At 40.9% G+C, this 20,156-nt stretch overlaps 1 protein-coding gene across 3 annotated transcripts in view; it reads right to left on the bottom strand.

Annotated features, from left to right (window-relative positions):
• Window positions 1–56: 56 nt before the first annotated feature.
• AGPS (alkylglycerone phosphate synthase) overlaps window positions 57–20,156 on the bottom strand; it is a 103,214-nt gene continuing 83,114 nt past the window's right edge. For 2 of the 3 annotated variants that reach the window (XM_029071686.2, XM_039913182.1), the window contains 2 exons: window positions 18,504–18,561; window positions 57–4,193 (listed from right to left, as the gene is read on the bottom strand). In XM_029071686.2, the coding sequence (XP_028927519.1) occupies window positions 4,072–4,193; window positions 18,504–18,561 (180 nt within the window). In that variant the 3' untranslated portion in view covers window positions 57–4,071. Of the gene's footprint in view, window positions 4,194–4,800; window positions 4,869–18,503; window positions 18,562–20,156 lie in introns of all 3 variants that reach the window. The other variant, XM_039913181.1, reaches the window with a different exon arrangement.

The following is a 20,156-nucleotide window of genomic DNA, read 5'->3' as shown; positions in this document are numbered from 1 at the left end:
AAAAAGCAACCCGGCACCTCCATAAAGATTTATAACTCATAAAACACAAAACCCAATTCTTTAGGCCTGTTTTCCTTTTATTAATAATATAAGTTCTATTATCTCTGAACATTACAATCGTAGTTTTACAGTTAATCTCACACTAAGACAAACACTGTTAGGTTTAGATAGCAGAAAGTTAAGTAACTTACATCCTTGATATCAGACACTAAATTTCAAGACAGTTTGAGGAAAACCTTTTACAACATTCTGGATTTCAGTGCTAATGTATATGTCTCTCTTTACTGCACAATTTCAATTAATGCAACTATGGAAGAGCCATCAATTTGGTGCCTTGTCTGCACTGCAGCTTTGAGACAGTAAATGACACTTGTGTGGTCAGCCAAGCCAAGCCCATGATATCTACAGAGCTAAAGGTTATCTGTTCCTTCTGCTTTCCATCTCCTAACGTGTTCTGTGGCTTCCTCTTAGATTGTGAGCCCTGGAGGGGCTGGGACCCTCTCTAATTCCCACCTGGATTTCTCTCTCAGTGCTTAGTACTGTGCTTTGCACCCAGTAAAACACTTAATAAATGCTATTACTTCCCCTCTGCATTTGCCACTTTTGGGTTAAAAAAAAAGAAGCAAAGTTTTTAAGGGGATTAAAGAGGAGGCTGGAGTTGCTCTGAACTAGGGCAAATCTCCACAGCAGCCCTTCCAATGAATTTGCTGGCTATCCTGAAACAAACGCTTCCCTTCCTCCACATTCAGCTTTTATTGGAGAAGCACAGAAGAAAATCAGCTGCTGGGAAATGACTGTTTCCCACAACTTGACTTCATACCTGGCAAGCTGCTCTTCCACAATGACTTAGAATGCAAACGGAGTTTGAGATATGGCTTCAGTTTGAGATATGGCTTCAGTAACTGTCTTGCCAAGTAGGGGGAAGGGCAGACTGAGGCCAAAGAGTGGGAAGGAGAAGGCCACGGAGGACATCGAGCGCTGCTCAGACTGAGAATTCTTCAGAGACAAGTGTATGCTCGTTTTTGCAGCTCCCAACTTACCCGAACAACAAATGCCTTGTCTGGGTCCTCGGTCCTCTTGACGACACCCGCTAAGAGAGAATAAGTGCGCTTCGAATCCCTTAAATGGAGTAAACATCGTTCTCAGCCTTTTGGGGGGAAAAACAAGCCAACTGCTTGGGAAAACAACAGGTGTTTAACCCTCGTTCTCCTGCCCTGTTTTAAAAAACACTCCCAAGCCCACGATGTCTTCACTTCGATTTCCTAAAAATGTGTTGCGAACCATGCCCCAAATAACTGCAGAGAAATTTTAGCGTACTTACCATGCCAAAAAAAAAAGGGGGAGGGGGAGGGGGAAGAGGGGGGCATCTTTCTCTAAACGTGAATGAGCACTACTACGGAGAGTCCTCGGACAGTATAGCGTCACTCAGCTCGCTGGCAGGCAACGTGTGCTCCTGTTCCGTCTCCACCCACCAAAAAAAAGGGCAGCTCCCTTACCCTCCAAGTGAGATCACCAGAGTCCCAGAAGCACGGCTCGGTAAAAAGTGTCTGGGGGAAGCCAGATAGCTAGTGAGCTCCCATTACATAACATAAATCAAACCTCGATGGATTTAAGAGGCCCCATGGACACCACGCCCTTCGGCCTTCCAACTGGCGCACTGTTTCCGCAACAGACTGATACTTCCGGGTTAAGAGGTATAGGGAAAGAGTGCTCCAGGCATATTTCTCCCCAGATTTACTCTTCCACAGGTCCTCAGTGTATACTGAGGTGAGGCAAACAGTACAGTGGGAGGAAAGAAGAGGGGCAGCAATGTAACAAGCAGGCTGGAGTACCAAAACCACTTTAAGATGGGGATTTCAAAATTACCTATAGAAACCTTGCTTCTAAGTAGACAAGGGGCTGTTCAACCCAGTGCACACAGAAAGGACCATGGAGACATAAATCAAGGGCTTCCATAAAGTTCCTGGTGACAAAGGAGTACTTAACCCTGCAGAGCTAAAACCCAGCGTTTCCTAATGCCAAATGTGGATTTCTGAGGGTGTCAACGCAGGAATTCCCTGGGAATGAATCAAATGTAAATGCAGGCAGTGGAAGGGAATCGATTAACCTACGACACCAGAATCTGGATAAAACTGAAAACTAATAGGGGACACTCTCTCTTTCTCTGACACACACGCACACGCACGCTAAGGGTATTAACGCCATATTAATTTCATGCTTTTGATCCACAGATTAGAGAAGGATTTTAATTTGGCATCTTCATGAACTGACAATGATTTTTATGGTTGGAAGGTGATTTTCTTCATCAACTGGCTCAAAACCCAGGGGCCTCACGCAAAGTCTTATGATCATTTTGCAGTCATTTTTAAGCAGAGCCAATGACGGAAGGCAGTTTATAATAAAGCGGCGTTGGTCGTGTTTCCATGACACGACAGTAAGTTAGCTTGTTTACAGACTTATAATTGATTTTGTGCCAATTTTAATTACCCTAAAAATCAGTAGTCATTTTGAAATCTTAAAAATAGTACCCTCAAATTAAAATTTTAAGTGTTTTGGAGAAGGTTATTTCAGATATAAAAGGTATCAAACTGCCCAAAACACACTCTGGAACTGATACTACATAGACAGACAGTATGTCCTTTTAAAGGATAGTCTGCCCATAGAGTTGCTAAATCTGATCCGATACTAATATTTAAAAAAAATATAAAAAATTCAGGTAATTTGCATTACGAAAAGAATCCACCTCAAAATGTGACTCGTGAACTGACAGACACTGATTCAAAGTTTTTGTTTTGCTTTAAAGATCCAGGTTTAAATGCAGAAATGTTGATTAAATGTGATTAGTGGTACTCTACTTAATATATAAGAAAGATGAAGGTTCAGATTTTTCATTCTGGCATATGAATTTCAATGTTACAGTTGTGGTTACTGCTTCTTTCAGTTAAGTCAAGAATCCAGAAAGACATCAGGTCATTGTTAAAAACAACTATTCATCCAAAACTGAAGGTTTCCGTTTTAGATTAATAAAAAGATTTCAGCACTAAAATTGTGGAAACTTTCACAAACAGTGCTGGGTAAAGCTTAGGACAGCATTTGTTTCAATAGCCAAACCACTCATACTGCTGAAAACATAAAATTTAGCCTTTTTTTTTTTTTTTTTTTAACATCCTTGGTGTTTCAGCAACAAGAAAGTGAAATCAGATACACGGGGACCATGGTTGGGGGAGGGGGGTGGAATGGGGATTTGTTTTACATGAAACCTGTTCTTTACATATAGTATGAGAAAAAGTCAGCTTTTTCTGTACAAAACGTGTGATGAATAAACCAGGATAGTACAGGCGATTATCCCAGCAATACAAATACAACTTAGACCTCAGCATAAACGGAAGCATACAGAGCAGAAAACAATCCAGAATAATGGTATCATTTCTGTAGCAATTCATTGTCCTTCAAAATAATTCTACAAATCCTAACCAAGGTGGAGCTAAGCCCCTTAGAGAATTGGGTGTTTTCTTATGAAAGACCACTGCTCCTAGAACAAACTGACTCCAGCTCCTCACCTTCTTTCCCAACCTTACTCACACCTCAATCATCCCCTTGATGGCACCTTATCTCTGATCTTGTGCCTCTCAGAAACTTTTTTTTCTTTGCAGAAGGAGGCTGGAGAGGCACCAGTCTCAACGAGAGACAACACCAATGCTAGCTCTTTGGTCCCCCATTCCTGGGACGCTTCAGTTCCCAATGGCTGGCTGCCCCTTTCCCAGAAATTCCCAGCTCCCAGCTCCAGGCTGCCTAACTTAAAGTGACTTCTATCTTATCTCCTGGCTGAGGTGAAGCAGATTGACCCATGCTCACTGGTGCGTTCTGGAAGAAATTGAGCAACACCTCCAGCCAAACTATGCACATATGCGATGAGAGTAAAAACAAAGCATGAAAGCGGCCTTTTTTCAAAAAACAAAAGAAAAATACCCAAAATACAGTCCATGATATATTTGCTTACTGGGATAACCGTACAGTAGTAGACTAAAAAACAAATTTGGAAAGATTTCAGGACATCAGATTGCAGTGGATTTATAAAAGGTTTCTGTTTCCAAAGATATTCTTGGGGTCCACGTACTCCTTGACAGACTTCAGCATTCCAAAGCCGACGTCAGAGATACTTTCCTTCAGCCACTGTTTCCGCAACTTGCCCACTGAAAAAACAAAATCAAAAACTGCTTCAATATACAGCGTGATGCTGGGAGCCAATCAATCTTGTGACCATGAATGAGCAAACACTGTGTGATAAATGCTTTTATTCAAAAATGAGAAATGTTTTGCTTTATTTGATTTATTGAGCCCACCAGACTATCAAGCTCATTAAGCTCAGTGCATTCCCAGAGGAAGGCTGTGTTCCACACTGTCTCCTTTCTTTGCAAACTCTGGGAAGGAGATGAAGCTTAGGCCGAGATTAGGGGCCATTTTACAAATAACAAAATGGGAAGTGCTCTTATTTCCAAAGAAACCAGCCCCTACTTAAAAAGGAAATTACTTAAAGTAACTGACTAAACTGAAAAAGTCATGTTGCTTGGGAACTAGTTTGCTATGACTTTACACTGAAATTTCAAAAGCCAAAGCTCTCGGATTTTTACACATTCGAGGAGCAAAATAGTTTTAGAATGTACAATTTAAAACATAATGTGTACTTGGTTTAGAAAAAAATTATTTCTGGCAATCCAGTTTAATTTTCTTTTTATGACACTTTAGCTTGAAAGCTTGGAATTAAATTTTTGTGTCTCACTTATTGATAAAGCAGCATACCTCAAAGGAAGATTTCAATGATCTTGAAAAATAAACATCTAATTTCTTTGTACTAGGACAATCCAATTCTGGAAAATAAATCAGTTCAATTCTATTCATTTTCTCAGAGTAAAATCTTCTTTTCCTCCTCTTTCTAAAGTCTTGTTAACATAGTGTAAGAATGAAAAAGATTAAAAAAACCCTCAGAAGCACAGGAGAAAATTAACCTAAACTTTATTTTCCAAATAAATAAAAATCTCTGAAGTTGAAGCAGATATTTTCATCTTTAATTTTTATGGTATTGCAAACTTGTAGGCCTTATTCATCCTCCTGCTAAAGAGGGATAGTCTAATTTCAATGTCAAAAAGCAAAAAGTAGTTACCACAGCTCTAAATTGAAGCCACGGTCAAAAGGGGACTCTTCCAGCTCAAAGTATCAAGCATATTTCAAACATTTCTCAAGTAAACTTAATTATTCTAATGATTGAATTTAAATGGTCAATTTCCACAAATGGTCATTAATTAAACTAAAATCATCAACACTGATTTAATAGGGGAATCAAAATGGTGAACAACCATTCAGTGGAAGGTGGTAGAGTCTTAGACTTGTCATCTTAAAATGCAAACCCATTCATTAGGATGAGGCGATTCACAGTAGCATCTGCTTTTCAGAAACCTTAAATACCAGTGGAAGTTAAACTCGAAATGGTCTTTTGTGACCCACTCTCTGGGTAACCATCAAACTGTCGTCAGAATAATAAACGACAGGAACACCCCAGGAAAGCGGAATATTTTTGTTGATACCTCTGAGGGATAAAGTGCATCAGTGGTGCCGAATTGGGGGGGTGGGGGTAGGAGGGAAGAAGAACAACAGAAGAAAACCTTTAAAATCAGTTAAGGAAAAAAAATTATTCAACGTACACGTTTTAAGCGAAAAGAGCAAATGGAGTCCAAGTGTAACTGTTCTCGCAAGTGCCAGAGTCTCCTCTAAATTACTTCCCAGCCCTCCTCTCCGCCTCCCCGTAAATGAATCAGTCCCTGAAACGCTCTTTTAGGAAAAGTAACCAAGCAGTTGTTTGGAGATTTGCTCGTGCATCTCGTTACGTTCGTAGAAATATGTTTATCGGCTACCGTGGGGTGGGTCGGACCCAGCTGCTTCAAGCCACACTGACAAGTCGGGCGGCTTATTGCCGGGAAGGTGGGGAACACAAGCACTGTCAACTGTTATCAGTAATATAGTTTCACTGAACGTGTCCTGTGGTTATGGATGTAATTGTCCTGAAAAGGCTGCAAACAACTGCTCCAACAAGATGGAGCACATTAGAACCTCAGCAGGATGCCCAACAGCTAGCTTGTCTGCCTGGTTTTCCACCTCTAGTAATAATGCAATTCCACGAGGAACTGAACTAACGTCTGAGAAGCCACCCAACAGCCATTGCATATTTAATGAAGTCGCTCGCCAAGTGCTGGAAAACAGAAGGTGCTTGGAGTGCATCATTAGTTCTGTCAGAGTGATAATTTACACATCTATCTTGTCAAATTTTCTATGGTTTATACTTTTACAATAATAAATCTAACATACATTTGATTAGTGAACTAGAAAGTTAAAAAAAAAAAAGAGCTCTTCAGCAGGCAGAGCCATGGTCCTTCATGAACATATTTGATGGAATATTTTTAACCCCTTGAAGGCAGGGGTGGTGAGCTCCTGCTTCTGTGGATAACTGATTTTGATCTGGGGTGTCACACTGAGGCTTTTTTTCCAGTGGAAGGGATAAGTCAAAATTGCGTTTTCTGTGCTCTCGACTGCACAAGATATTGGCAAATAAACATGATAAAAAAGCTAAAAAGTGGGAAAAATTCTGAACTATTTGTGTTCTGTTATGAAGCAGGGCTTATCTTCAGCAGGGTTTATCTTGCAACGAGTTTCCCCAGCACAGGTGGAACACTTCCTTGCCCTGCCCTTATTCGCCTGCTCACCTTAGAAACTAAATAAATGGTCACTAGAGAAAGTGTGCCAGACTTTTATCACTCTTTGGAAAGTGACCAGTACACCACAGTAGAAAAGCAGGAGAAGCAGCGTGGCCTAGTGGATAGAGCAGAGGCCTGGGAGTCAGACGACCTGGGTTCTAATCCTGACTCCGCCACTTGTCTGTTGTGTGACCCTGGCCAAGTCACTTAATTTCTCTGAGCCTCCGTTACCACATCTGTAAAACAGGGATTCGATACCTGTTCTCCCTCTTACTTAGGCTGTAATCACCAGGTGGGACAGGAACTGGGTCCAACTTGATTACCTTGTATCTACTCCAGTGCGTAGTACAGAGCCTGGCACATAGTAAGCACTTAACAAGTACTATTTAAAAACATTTACAAATGAGAATACTCAATGTGCAAATGTGGAATTTTCCATTTTATCTCTACTTAGAGGCCATTATCCCCCTAGATCAATTGATAAATTGCATTTATTTAGGATTTACTGTGTGCAGAGCACTGTACTAAGCACTCGGGAGAGGACAATATTGAATGAATGAATACAATATACAATCACACTCATTTTCCCTCCTACTTAGATCGTGAGTCCCATGTGGAACAGGGACTGGGTCCAATCTAATTTGAATGTAACCTAGCATTTAGAACAGTGCTTGACATAAGTGCTTTACCAATAGCATAAAAAAATATTACACAAGTACAATTTCAAGTATTTTCAGCCCTCTACCCCTCCTTACTCTCTCTCCCCCCCCCACCCCCCGCCCACTCAACTCTTTACGGTTCATTGCAGACACTTTCATGTAAAAATTTTTCATGCTCTAACTGGGGACACAACACGTGAACAATCCAAACAACTTAGGTCTGCATAATTTGTAGAGTGTCCTGCACACTGTAAGCATTCAATAAATGCCACTGACTGATCATTAAGTATCTTCAAAAGAGAACTGACTCATTTTTTTGTCACAGGAAAAAAGCAAGCTTCTGGTGTACACTATTACAGTGATACAATACAGATGAGATGGGACAAAACCAATTAAATGTATAAGGGAGGTGATATTTCATTAGTTAAAGATGCACCCTTGAGCTTTGTGCTACAGATCAAATAATAAAAAATGGTCTTTTTCTCTAGGGATCTCTGAAAAAAGACGTTACAACTGAAAGCTTACGTGTATGTCCTAGGACATACTGGATATTTGATGTACATGGATATAACCTCTGTCCAAACTTTACCCAAAACATACTGCCAGGGTTTTCTCTCAAAGTACCAGATGGAATCTTGCTCCTGTTCTGAGAATTGAACAAGAAAAGTCTTTCACATCACAGTTGGGGATGCCTAGGTTGTTGGCTTCTGAGGTGGGGAGGCTGAAGGCGTTACCCTCTTTCTCTTTCATTCATTCATTCATTCAATAGTATTTATTGAGCGCTTACTATGTGCAGAGCACTATACTAAGCGCTTGGAATGTACAAATTGGTAACAGATAGACACAGTCCCTGCCCTTTGACGGGCTTACAGTCTAATCGGAGGAGACAGACAAAAACAATAGCAATAAATACAATCAGATGAGGTAACTGAGGCACAGAGAAGTTAAGTGATTTGCCCACAGTCACACAGCTGACAAGTGGCAGAGGCGGGATTCAAACCCATGACCTCTGACTCCCAAGCCTGTGCTCTTTCCACTGAGCCACGTTGCTTCTCTTTCAACCTTTATATTTAGTCTGCCACCTAACCCTGTCGGCTCTTCCTCCACAACATATTCAGGATCCACACTTCCCTCTCCGGCATTATGATGGTTGAGGCACACACCATATCCTCGCTTGACTACTGATTCAGCTGTCTCATTGGTCTCCGGGCCTAGAATCTCTCTACTATCCAGTCTGTTCTTCACACAGCTGTGTGGACAACTTTTCAACCACTAACACTACGCACATTATACCACTCCTCAAAACCTCCTATGAGAAAAACCTCCAGCCACCTATTCCTTTCTGGCTACCTTAAACCCAGTAGTATCCTCTTGAGCCAAAAGGCTCTCTCCTTCCCATCTAGCCACTTTTCTGTCACCACACCCCAGCTCACACTCTTCATTCCTCTCTTGCTAGTCTACTTACTGTGCCTTGTTCTTCTGTCTCACCTGGAACTCCCTCCTGCTTTACACCTGACAAAGACCAGAGGTCGTGGGTTCTAATCCCAGCTCTGCCACTTGTCAGCTGTGTGACTTTGGGGAAGTCACTTAACTTCTCTGTGCCTCAGTTACTTCATCTGTAAAATGGGGATTAAGACTGTGAGCCCCAAGTGGGACAACCTGATTACCCTGGATCTACCCTTACCTTGTATCTACACTGTGCTTAGAACAGTGCTTGGCACATACTAAGCACTTAGCAAATACCATCATTAATTAACTCTCCTCATCTTCAAAACTCATCTTCGCCAGGAGGCTTTCCCCAGAAAATCACTCATCTCCCCACCTTATATGCTATAAGTTCTTAGAATGGCAGTTATTACTCACAGATGACCTCATTCATTCATTCAATAGTATTTATTGAGCGCTTACTATGTGCAAAGCACTGTACTAAGCACTTGGAATATACAATTTGGCAATAGATAGAGACAATCCCTGCCCAATAACAGGCAATTTCCAATAGCATATATCCTCAACCCTTGAATAAATTACAGGTAGGAGAAATTAAGAAAATATATGTTTCCTCCGGCAAGACTGTAAACTCTCTGGGGGCAAGGATTGTATCTTATCTCTTCTATTCTGCTCCCCTAACCTCTGGTTCTGCTCAAGGCTAAGGCTCAATAAATGGTATTGACTGAGTGCTATTAGGTCCAGTTTTCCTGTTGGTCTTGGGTGAGCCAAGGATCGCGTGGTACACAATCACACATTGCCCAGAAAATTAACGGATGACCAGGGTCCTGGAGTCAACACTGCACCAAAAGGTGGCACATGACAGAAATATTGCAGAAAAAGTGAAAAAGAAGATGCCTTCAGAAGCTGAAGCCAGCACCTGAATTCCAAGCTACTTCATCGATGAATCCAATTTTAAGAAGCACCTATTTTACACTGGCTCTGCTACTGAAGAGTCACTTCCCAAAGCCATAAGTAATTGCCTGCTGACCTAACAAAGTACAAGGGTGGTCCTATTATCATCAAGTAACACACACCAGGCTGAAGACCAATACACAGAGAGAAAACTACTCCTCAACATTGTGCAGACCACCTTAGAAATAATGAATACCAAATGAATTCAAGTATCCTCAACTTTAACTTACTTGAGAGGCAAGCTAACCTCCCCTCCCACTGCCCCACTAATGGAAACGTACCATAATACTGCTTTAGGACTTTTAAGCAGGGGTTTGCTTTCTGTTGGGTTTTTTTTTGGTTAAGTGAAAACATTTAAAATGTTCCTTTAAAACGATGCTTCTTCAACAGCTATTACAGGAGTGAATTAAAACAAAATAATAAATCCATATTCATTATTTATATTCCTATATATAAATGTTTTAAACTGCAGTTCAATCACATGCCTACGGTTGAGAAAATTCAGGGTCCAGATTCAAGTCCAGATTTGGGAGCAGAGGGAGGTGAAAAGGCCCTATGAGGAACATAGGACTGGAAGTCAGGAGTCATGGACTGCTTGTTGCCTAACTTCAAAAGTAGGTCAACTTATCTGTGTCTGAATTTCCTCACCTTAAAATGAGGAATCAAAACATGGTCCCTTCCCTCTAAGACTCCGATACACAAATGCGGAGGAAATGCATCTGATCCAATTGTGCTAAATTCTGGAACAAACACAATACAGTGTTTGGCACATAGTAAGCATTTCAATACTATTATTATCATCGTCGCTATCATTATGATTATTATTAGGCTCTCCCGGCTAGACTGTAAGCTCTGTGGAGGCAAGGATAAGTAATTATTAATAATAACTAAACACCATGTGTAAATAATCAGACAGTTTGGGGATCTCCAGTCTTCTAAGCTTCTTTTCTGTTCCCAAGGAAGGCCTTCAAAGATGTTCTACCCTTGGATTTCATACGATACCTCTGATTGAATCCTGAATAAAGTTTAATAATGTCTGGATTGTGCAATCAATCAGAAGTATTTACTGAGTACTTACTGTATGAACAGCATTTTACTAAGCACTTGGGAAAGTACAAAAAGAAGTCAGAGACATGGTCCCTGCCCTCAATCTAGTGTAGCAGAGAGGTACACACAAATTATACATAAATAGTGGGAGCAAATGGAAGATCAAGTAGCAAGAGTTTGGAATGATGAATAGCTGAATAAATAAGGTCAGTAAATAGATCAATAAATATAAGTGTTAAGGATTGGGGAGAGGACAACCTGATGTAGTAGAAGTCAACCATGAGAGACGCAGCATGGTGTAGTGAATACAGCATGGGCTTGAGAGTCAGAAGGTCATGGTTCTAGTCCCAGCTCCATCACTTCTCTGCTATGAGACCTTGGGCAAGTCACTTTACTTCTCTGTGCCTAGTTCCCTCATCTATAAAATGGGGATTGAGACTGCGAGCCCCACAAGGGACAGGGACTGTGTCCAACTCCATTTGCTTGTATCCATCCCAGCACTTAGTAGAGTGCTTGGCACATAGTAAGCACTTAACAAATACCATCATTATTATTACTCATACAGGTTTTAGTAAGAGGATATGGGCACTCTGACGACCAGCAGAACTACACTCTGGATGATTTGTTGAAGTACGAAGCTCTATGCAGAGGGAAGGGTGTGAGCAAGTCAGGAGAGTTAAGAAAGAGGCACATTAAGGTCAACTTGGAGGAGTGAAGAGGAAAAAAAAGTGCCATTCAATTATATGTTTGTGTTACATAAGATGATCCTGACACAAATTTTCATGCATGCAACAAAAACCAACATACACTATTTCTCCAATTTTCTTGTAATGGGATCATGTTGCTTATTACACCATCAAAGACTGGATTGAAAGACAAAAATGATAAGACAACCATGTTGAGGAGAGAACTGTTAGAAAAAAACCCCAAACCCTACAATATTCACTATACTGTCCAATTCACTACATTCCACACAGAAAATGCTCAATGAACAATGATTAGTGAATGACATCTGAATCTAAACCTTTTTTCTAACACTGCCATAATTTTTTTCTTAGTCAATAATTTTCAAAATAAACATAAATGAAAATCTAGATCGTTGATATCCACTTCTAGAAGATTCAAACTACATTAAAGTTTTTGAAGGGTCGACTCTATCAAGTTTTACCCTCCTAAGAAGACTGAAATCACGGTGGCTTATAATGGAGACAGAAATGTCAGGTGGGGCCTTCTAGCAGCAGAGGGGCAAATGGGGGACTCCCCCCAAATTCCCACTGATCGCTGCACTCTGCTCCTCTCCTCCCTGGGAAGACAACTGCCTATCATGTCTCTCCATCAATGTATACAACAGCCCTTTCCAAAAATGTCTGAAATCTGCCTGCCCTCCCTGAATCTCCCCACCATTCTTCTGAATCCAAACTGCTCGGATTCCTGAGAGTTGACTTTCTGAGCACTAATGCCCCATCTGGAACACTGTAAATTCTTAACAATCCACACGGTCTCAAAAAATTAGTAACTGACTGAAAAGTTCAATTTAGTTTTCTGCAGGAGATTTAATTGGATAATTTTTACTTGACAGTTGTTGGCATTAACTCTGCATTCAAGTGCCGGGCCAACTGGATTTGCTACTGAAACTGATTGTAATTACAGGAGGAGGCCTGAAAAACATTAACTAAGGCCTTATAGATCAGATCTTTTTGCTCTATATGACTGCATCCTCCTCGTGCCCGTTTTGTTTCCTGACTGGGGGATCCAACTGATTGACAGCTGATGCCCAGAGGGAAGGGTGACTTTGGCCCTCCTCTCCCTACGGGACTTCCTGAACTCAGTGACTCCAAAGACTGGCCCTAATCTGAAAGAGCTGAAAATGTTCTGTCAATCAGGTGGATGTGCTGAATGCCAGGATTCTCTGGGTGAGCTTGAAGGTGGGACTAATAGTTAATGCCAAAACAACATTCTTGCTTCCTCGGGGAAATGCCTGCCATGTAAACCCTGCCTAGATGTGAAATAAATTCCTGTTATAATAATGTATATTGGGAGTAGACATTAATTAGGCACTAAAACTTTAGCAATAGGTCACACAGCCGATTACTGGGCAGCAATAAGTAGGTTCACTGTAATAAAGGGACCCCTATAAAGGAGTAATTACAATATTTCGGAATGCGGGAAAGGAAAAGCCTTGTGTCTGTACCAGTCAGTCCTCTCTTCAATACCTGCAGTGGTATTTATTGAGCGCATACTCTGTGCAGAGCACTGTACTTAGCAGTTATAGATTAGTTTAAATGGGGTGTGTTTTCTTAAGTCTGAATCAGATATATATTTCTGCATCTAGCTCAAAGCAGTTGTCTTTACTATATTCTTAAATTTGTTTTCTATTTTATATGTTGATGAAGACTAAGCCTGCTTGGACTTGAAAAAAAAAATCCAGCTAAAACATCATGCCTGACATTAAATCAATTTACCAAGACCTGAGGGAATGGACAGGTCAAAGAGACTAAAATCTATGGAAAAATAATCTGCTTTGCTAAATTTTCTGGCCATTTTAGTAGTAGAGGCCACCTTTGGGGTGTTTGAGCGAATATAACAAGTTGAAGGCAGAAATACAGGTGCTAAGCTCTTAGGTGAAGCACAATATTAAGCTTTATAAGGAGAATATACGAGATAATCTTATTAAAATCTTCCTTGGTCAAGTGTTGTCCTGCCTTTAGTGTTTCTGTTGGTGGGCTGGAAAAGGCCAACATTCTTTGTTGCCACAGACTCAGGTACAGATTCTTATTAAGTGGCTCTGTCTACAATGTAATGGGTCTTTCACTTTTGTCTAAATAATCTTTCACCGTCTTTAGTTTGGAAAAATGATCAACTGAGAAGATACTTCCGACCTGAGATTCCCACTAGAGCCTAAAAAAAAAAGCCTAAAAAAAAGCACAGGCGAAAAGAACAAGGTAAAAAAAAAAAAAAAGCTCTTGGACAATTTCTAGTCAAAGACGGGGATGTTAGGAATAGCCTGTGAAAACCGAGGCCTGAAGGCTCCACTTGTTTGGAGTCTGAATTAATATAATTGAGGAAAGGATTATTTTTAGTAGCTGACTTACAGTCCATCAAGATTTTTATTTCCCAGTAAGGAATTTTGTGTCAGGTTTCAGAACACTTACAATTAAAAAGTTACCCATTAACTGAAATAAATATGTTTCTAGAATAAAGTTTGTTATTTAAACTGACTGGTCCTTCATTTACAAAAACAAGCACTAGGAAGATTAAGTTAAGCAGGCTTTATATTTCCTATAGCCTCAAGTCCCAGACTACATCTGTTTTCTTTGATACACAAAACCAGAGTTAAAATAGCTCCATTTATCACAGAGTGATTGTACGCAGACAAACCAGCCTGTCTGTTTCCAGATAGCGAAAGCAACTGTTATTAATCACAATTACAGGCCAAACACTACAAGAGAAATTGCATCAATATTCTCCCAACCCCCAGCCCTTCCACTCCAGACCTCAAAAGCAGTGCTGAGAATGTCATGACAGGACCTGAAGGTCAGTAAATAAAGAGGATGCTATCGGGATAATTCCGCTTAGTAAGTTTATGGTGCACAGTCAGAGAAGATCGGGCCATAAATTAAAAGCAGTGATTTCTTTTCATGGATCTAGAACTGGACCAGTTCAGAAGCACAATGAGTACTAACCATTGTAATTCATTTATACGTACGACTCATTTATACGTATGACTCCTATCGTCTACCAATCTGCATTTAAAGGTTTCTGTTTCACTTATCTGAAGCTGCTATTCAAAAATATATTTAGGATTTATCGGTGGGTGGTAAATTACAAACTACTTTCTGAAGAAGGTTCCGAATGTATGGCACTTTACAGTGGAGATATTTGTAAATGTATTATTGCATAATGGTGTTACAAAATGAAAATGCATTAATATAGGAATTCTCCAAAATGAGTTTACATCCAATCCTGGGTCAGGAATCCATAACTTCTTTTATATACAGATTGAAGAGGACAGCCTATCCTAGTAAGTGAGAATAACTGCAGGTCACAGATTGATAAAGTATTAATGGACCACTAGTGAATCTCTTATCCCCAGAGTGTGGTAATAACTTGGAAATAAATTCTAACCATTTCCTCAACAGTTAGGGCGAAGGACCCTATACTGATTTATTTCTTACATATCATTTACAAAAATACACTGAACATTTCCAGATGGGACTGTCCATTAAATCTCAGACCGCATTTTAAGGAGAAGAATGAAGGGGACTATGTGTACCCTTTTTTACCTAGAGAACTGAAATGCCTAATGCGTTCACATGGTAGAGAAATGGGTACCACTCTAGTAAACTCCTACTTACCCTGTTGGCTAAAATCTAAATTTGCATACATGCACATCCCAAAATAATGGAATAAATCAATACTTCATGGTCAAATTCCAAGACAATTATATTTATCTGCTATTTAGTAATTAAGTTATCAAGAATTGACAAGTAATGGTATTGCTGATAGAGAAATTTGGAAAATGGCACAAATACTCAATAAAAGGCACTATTGTCATCCATGCAAATTTCACCATTAGGCACCCATTTCAGCATCACAAGGAAAGATATTGGCATTTTTAATTAGACAGACTCTTTGGATTCTCTGTTGGAAAAAGAGTTATACAGATAAAGGTTTTCAAATTTTTACACAGATTTTAATGCATATAAATTACAATTCAAGTTTTTAATCCTTTTATTATATTTGTTAAATGGGCAAAAAAATCCTTTTCAATTCTTTATCTCTTGGGCTTTGAAGTAAATGAAAATAAATATTTATTGTTCCTCTCTTGGGAAATGTTTTGAGTCTAAACTCAGTAAAACTGTGTTGGGGTATAAGAAGCAAAAGTTGATTATGGCCCAGGCATAATAAAATCAGTTATCAAAACAGTGAGCATCAAGTTGAAAACTTGGAATGGTATTTTCAGCATTATCTATTTCATTCAGACCCAAGGAAAGCAATACAAATTCTAAATATCACCTCAGCTCTAGCTAAATGAAGTTGAATCCCCATATGGGCTGCTCTTAGCCTTCCTATTCAATTTTAAGGATCATTTATTATTAAAATCTATTTGGGAAATATGTAGGGGTAAGGCAAGTCCATATAATTCAGTAAAATTAATCAGTTTATCCTATGCAGTTCTTTGATATTTGATATTGTAGGTCTGTACCAACACATTTGATTGAAAATAATGCAGTGTAAATCACCAAAGTACACTTCATAGCTCTTTCCCAAGAACCATCTATTTTGTGCTCACAACTAGAAGACATGAAATTCAAGATTTCCGGCTCTATTAAAGGGAACAAATCTTTTTTGGCTGGTGCACTGTGGCTTACTACTAGTGAGTTTGGGGAATACTATAAGGAGAGCGCTCATTTAGCTTTCAATTGTCTTATGGCATTTTATAATTTAGCCAAAAACGTTTTTGAATAATATAGCTCAATTATTAACTTGGCTCAGTAAATGTGAAATATTTTTTGATTACATTCCTTATATTACTACATGAAAGATCTTCTTTTGGGCATTAATCTTCGCTCAAGAGATGAGGAATAATGCACTTGTAGCTTCGTCAGTAATGAATTATCTCTTATTTCCACACTTGTGAAGATAAATGTCATTGAGATTAATACCCAGCTAGACACACAGACCTATACTGTAAACCCATACAGCACATCACGCAAAGTATTTCCTCTCTGTTCCCCCTGTAATCTTTGTTAAAGAACAGTTTCTACATACGATATGCACGACAGATTTCAGCCATGCAATTTAACCTTTTAATTGTGGTTACTAGGTCATAATGGAGACTATCTGTAAAGGCAAATGTTAAGGCTTCAAGCACAATTTTACAATAGAGAGCAGAAGTATATCCTAGGGTCCTACTTTAATTCTTTTATCAGCATAGGCAGTTAAGCTCAAAGACTGGGAGGTAAAGGAAATCAGTGGCTGAGGAAAGCTCTTTCCTGGCTCTCGGTGACTACGGTTTATCCTCACAATCCTTCTCCCCACTAGGGGGAGGCTCCGTTCTCCCCTTTGTGTCTGAAAAGACGCTGGCAATGCGTCCTTTGTGGGCGGAAAGCATGAAAGATTCCTGACATGGTGGTTTGGCCCTGCGGGAAGATTTAGGGGGGGGAGGGAGGGCGAGGCCTGGATTGCAGCCGCAGGGAGAGGCTGGGAGATCCCACTCGCACAGCTCTTTGCCTGGCTGTGGCTCCGATTTCTCAATCCTCAGTCCAGAGCTGCACTGGCCCACGTCGTCCTGGGCCCTGGCTCACCCGGCCTAGCAAGGCCAGAGAAATGGCCAGAAAGGTAAGAACTCCTGGCCAGTCAGGTATACATACCTAACCAAAAGTGAGAGTTTCTCCTTAGTGGATTGAACCTACTATTCCTTCCCATGACAAGCAAAAATTCTAACCACTGGCTTCAAGGCATTCCACCTGCTGTTTCCCTCTTACTTATCCTCCCTTCTCCCACTACACCCCAGCTCAAACTCTTTGTTCCTCTCAAGATAGCCCTCTTGCTATGTGTTTCTTCCGGCTCTGACCCCTTGTTCACCCCTTCCTAACTCCCTTCCTCCCTTCTCCTTCCTACTTGCCTGACCACTGCTCTCCCAATTTCCAAAGCCCTCCTGAAATGTCATGTCCTCTAGGAGGCCTGCCCTGAATCCTCTTCCCTCCTTTTATCTCCCCACTATCATCCCAGCACTTGGGAAATTGGGATATGGCAGTTAGTTATTTTAGTGTCTGCTTCCCCAGCTAGACTCTATAAGCTCCTCAAGAACAGAGATCACGTCTGTTAATTCCACTACCTCAACGAGGAGCAGTGTGGCCTAGGGGAAAGAGCACAGGCCTGGGAGTCAGAGGACGTGGGTTCTAATACTGTTTTGTCATGTATCTGCTCTGTGGCCTTGGGCAAATCACTTAATTACTCTGTGCCTTAATTACTTTATCTGTAAAATGGGATTCAATCCCACTCCTTAAACAGACTGTGAGCCCTGTGTGGAACAGGGACCGTGTCCAACATGATTAACTTGTATCTAGTGTGTAGAACAGTGCTTGGCACATCGTAAGCGTGTAAGGACGTAAGCCTTTTGAAATGCAGTACCTGCTCACTAACTTTTTCATGATGTTTCTTCTTCAAAAATAAACCTCCACCCAAAAAAACCCAAATTTTGGCTCTGACAGGCTGCAGCCCCAGTCTCATAGGAAGTGCACTTCACTGGGGTTTATTCCACTAAGCAAAGACCAGCTGAGAAGCAAGGGTCGCTCAATAAATACAGCTGAACGAAAGAATGAATGAAAGGGGGCCGGGGCCACAATGATCACCATCTCTGGCCTCTCAGCTCACCCTGTGGCCCTTGTTCCTTGTTGAAGGCCAAGAGCCCAAAAGGCTACAGAGCCAACCTACTCCCTAGAGCTCAGATCGAGCCACCAGATAAAAGGATCCCGAACTTGGGAGAGATTCTGAGCAGTAGCAGTGGAGAGACATTTGAAGGAATGCAAAAAAATCCCAGAGTCTCATCTCCACTATGCCTCCAAGCACCACAACAAGAAGTAAAACATTTTCAAGCACAACAAATTAACTATTTTAAAAAAATAGATGTGTTCATGAGAAATACCTCCATGGTGGTGAGACAGACTCCCTCCATTGGCAAGAATTTCATCTCTTGCAGCTGCCTAAATGAGGAAAACATTAAAACAGTTACTAATTTAACACCACTCTGGAAGCATAACAAAGGAAAAAAATAATCCTTAAAAGCCTTAACCAAAAGTGCACTTCTCAGATAAACACTGAGGACAGGCATGTCAAATTCAGGGTGCCCTGCAGAGAGTTCTCTGACACACACGGGACAGCTGGCCATATCAGAAAAGAAGCAGGAGAAAGATGGAGCTCAAGTACCATCTCCCCTTCTGGCAGGCTTAGTGGATAGAGAATGGGCCTGCGAGTCAGAAGGACCTGGGTTCTAATCCCAGCTCTGCCACATGTGTCACTTAACTTCTCAGTGCCTCAGTTACCTCACTGCAAAATGGGGATACAACTGTGAACCCCATGTGGGACAGGGATGGTGTCCAACCTGAATACCTTGTATCTGCCCCAGTGCTTAGGATAGGGCTTGGCATAGAGTAAGCACTTAACGAGTACCATAATTATTATTATTATTACTCCGGGTTAAGCTGAAGGGAGTGATTCTGCTGCTCTCCAGGGTTTCCAAGCCTGAAGATGCTCTGCCTGCAGCTAGTACGGGACCTACACACTTGGAAGAACACAAGCCCTTCTGGCTCTGGGGCAAAGTGTCCATCTGCTTGACATACACCTGGAGATGCTCAGCCTCCAGCTTGCAGACAGAGGAGAGAGGTGCTCTCCATCAACCGTTCTCCTCCCATTGCTGCTGTTGCCGCACTGTCTTTCTGAAAGGAAATGACATGTGCGTGTGTGTGCTTTGCACACGGTTAGGTGCTCAGTAAATGCCACTGATTATGTATGTGTCCCTAGTCTTGGAACACTGACCCTAAGGAGGTCCCACCTACTAACCTGGTATCTGATCTGCAGGGAGAAAAGACAGTGCTAGATTCCACTGTGCCTTCCTTTTGTTCAATTCAATAACGAACCAGGGGCTGATGATACTTTGTGCTTAAAACTTTAAGGTGTGGTCTGGACCAAGATGTTAACCTAATGTGGCCACTGCATAGGAGTGAGTTTGACGTGCCTGGTCTTCGGGAGTCATGAGCTCCTATTTCTATTCCTAACGGCCACTGTTAACTGCTGGATGATCTCTGGTTATCAACAGCAATTACGGAGCCTCAGCTAATCTTTAGAACCCAATCTGTCCAGCGTTTTCTTACGAATCGTTCCAATGTCTGGGAAGAGTTTGAAGTTTGGGGGCTGACAGAGCGATAACACAATCCAATTCTGCTTTGAGTCTGAATGCCTATATGATTGTCAGTGAGTGAGGAGACATTAGCCTGCTCTTCAGTGCAGTCATGGCTCAATGTTATCCATGGGGCAAAGGGTTATATTAACAAGGTACCAGAGGTCGGGGCCTGTACTTTTATCTAGTAGTTTTGTAAATAATGAGGTTTAATATGCTGACACATTGATAGATTAATGATTTAGCAAAAAGGGAGTGTGTAAAAAGGCGCAGTATAGATGGGTACCTGAAGGTAGCTAATGTGGATATTTTCCAAAGTTCTCTCCAAGTTATAGCATGCAAACTGGGTACCAAGAATATTTAGAGAATTTTGGAAAGTAACCAAAGGAGACCAACCCAACT

The sequence above is a fragment of the Ornithorhynchus anatinus genome, chromosome 9 (genome assembly GCF_004115215.2).
Source record: "Ornithorhynchus anatinus isolate Pmale09 chromosome 9, mOrnAna1.pri.v4, whole genome shotgun sequence".
Lineage (NCBI taxonomy): Eukaryota > Metazoa > Chordata > Mammalia > Monotremata > Ornithorhynchidae > Ornithorhynchus > Ornithorhynchus anatinus.
Note: the sequence above shows the minus strand (reverse complement) of the source record. Positions and strands in the feature narration are given on the sequence as shown.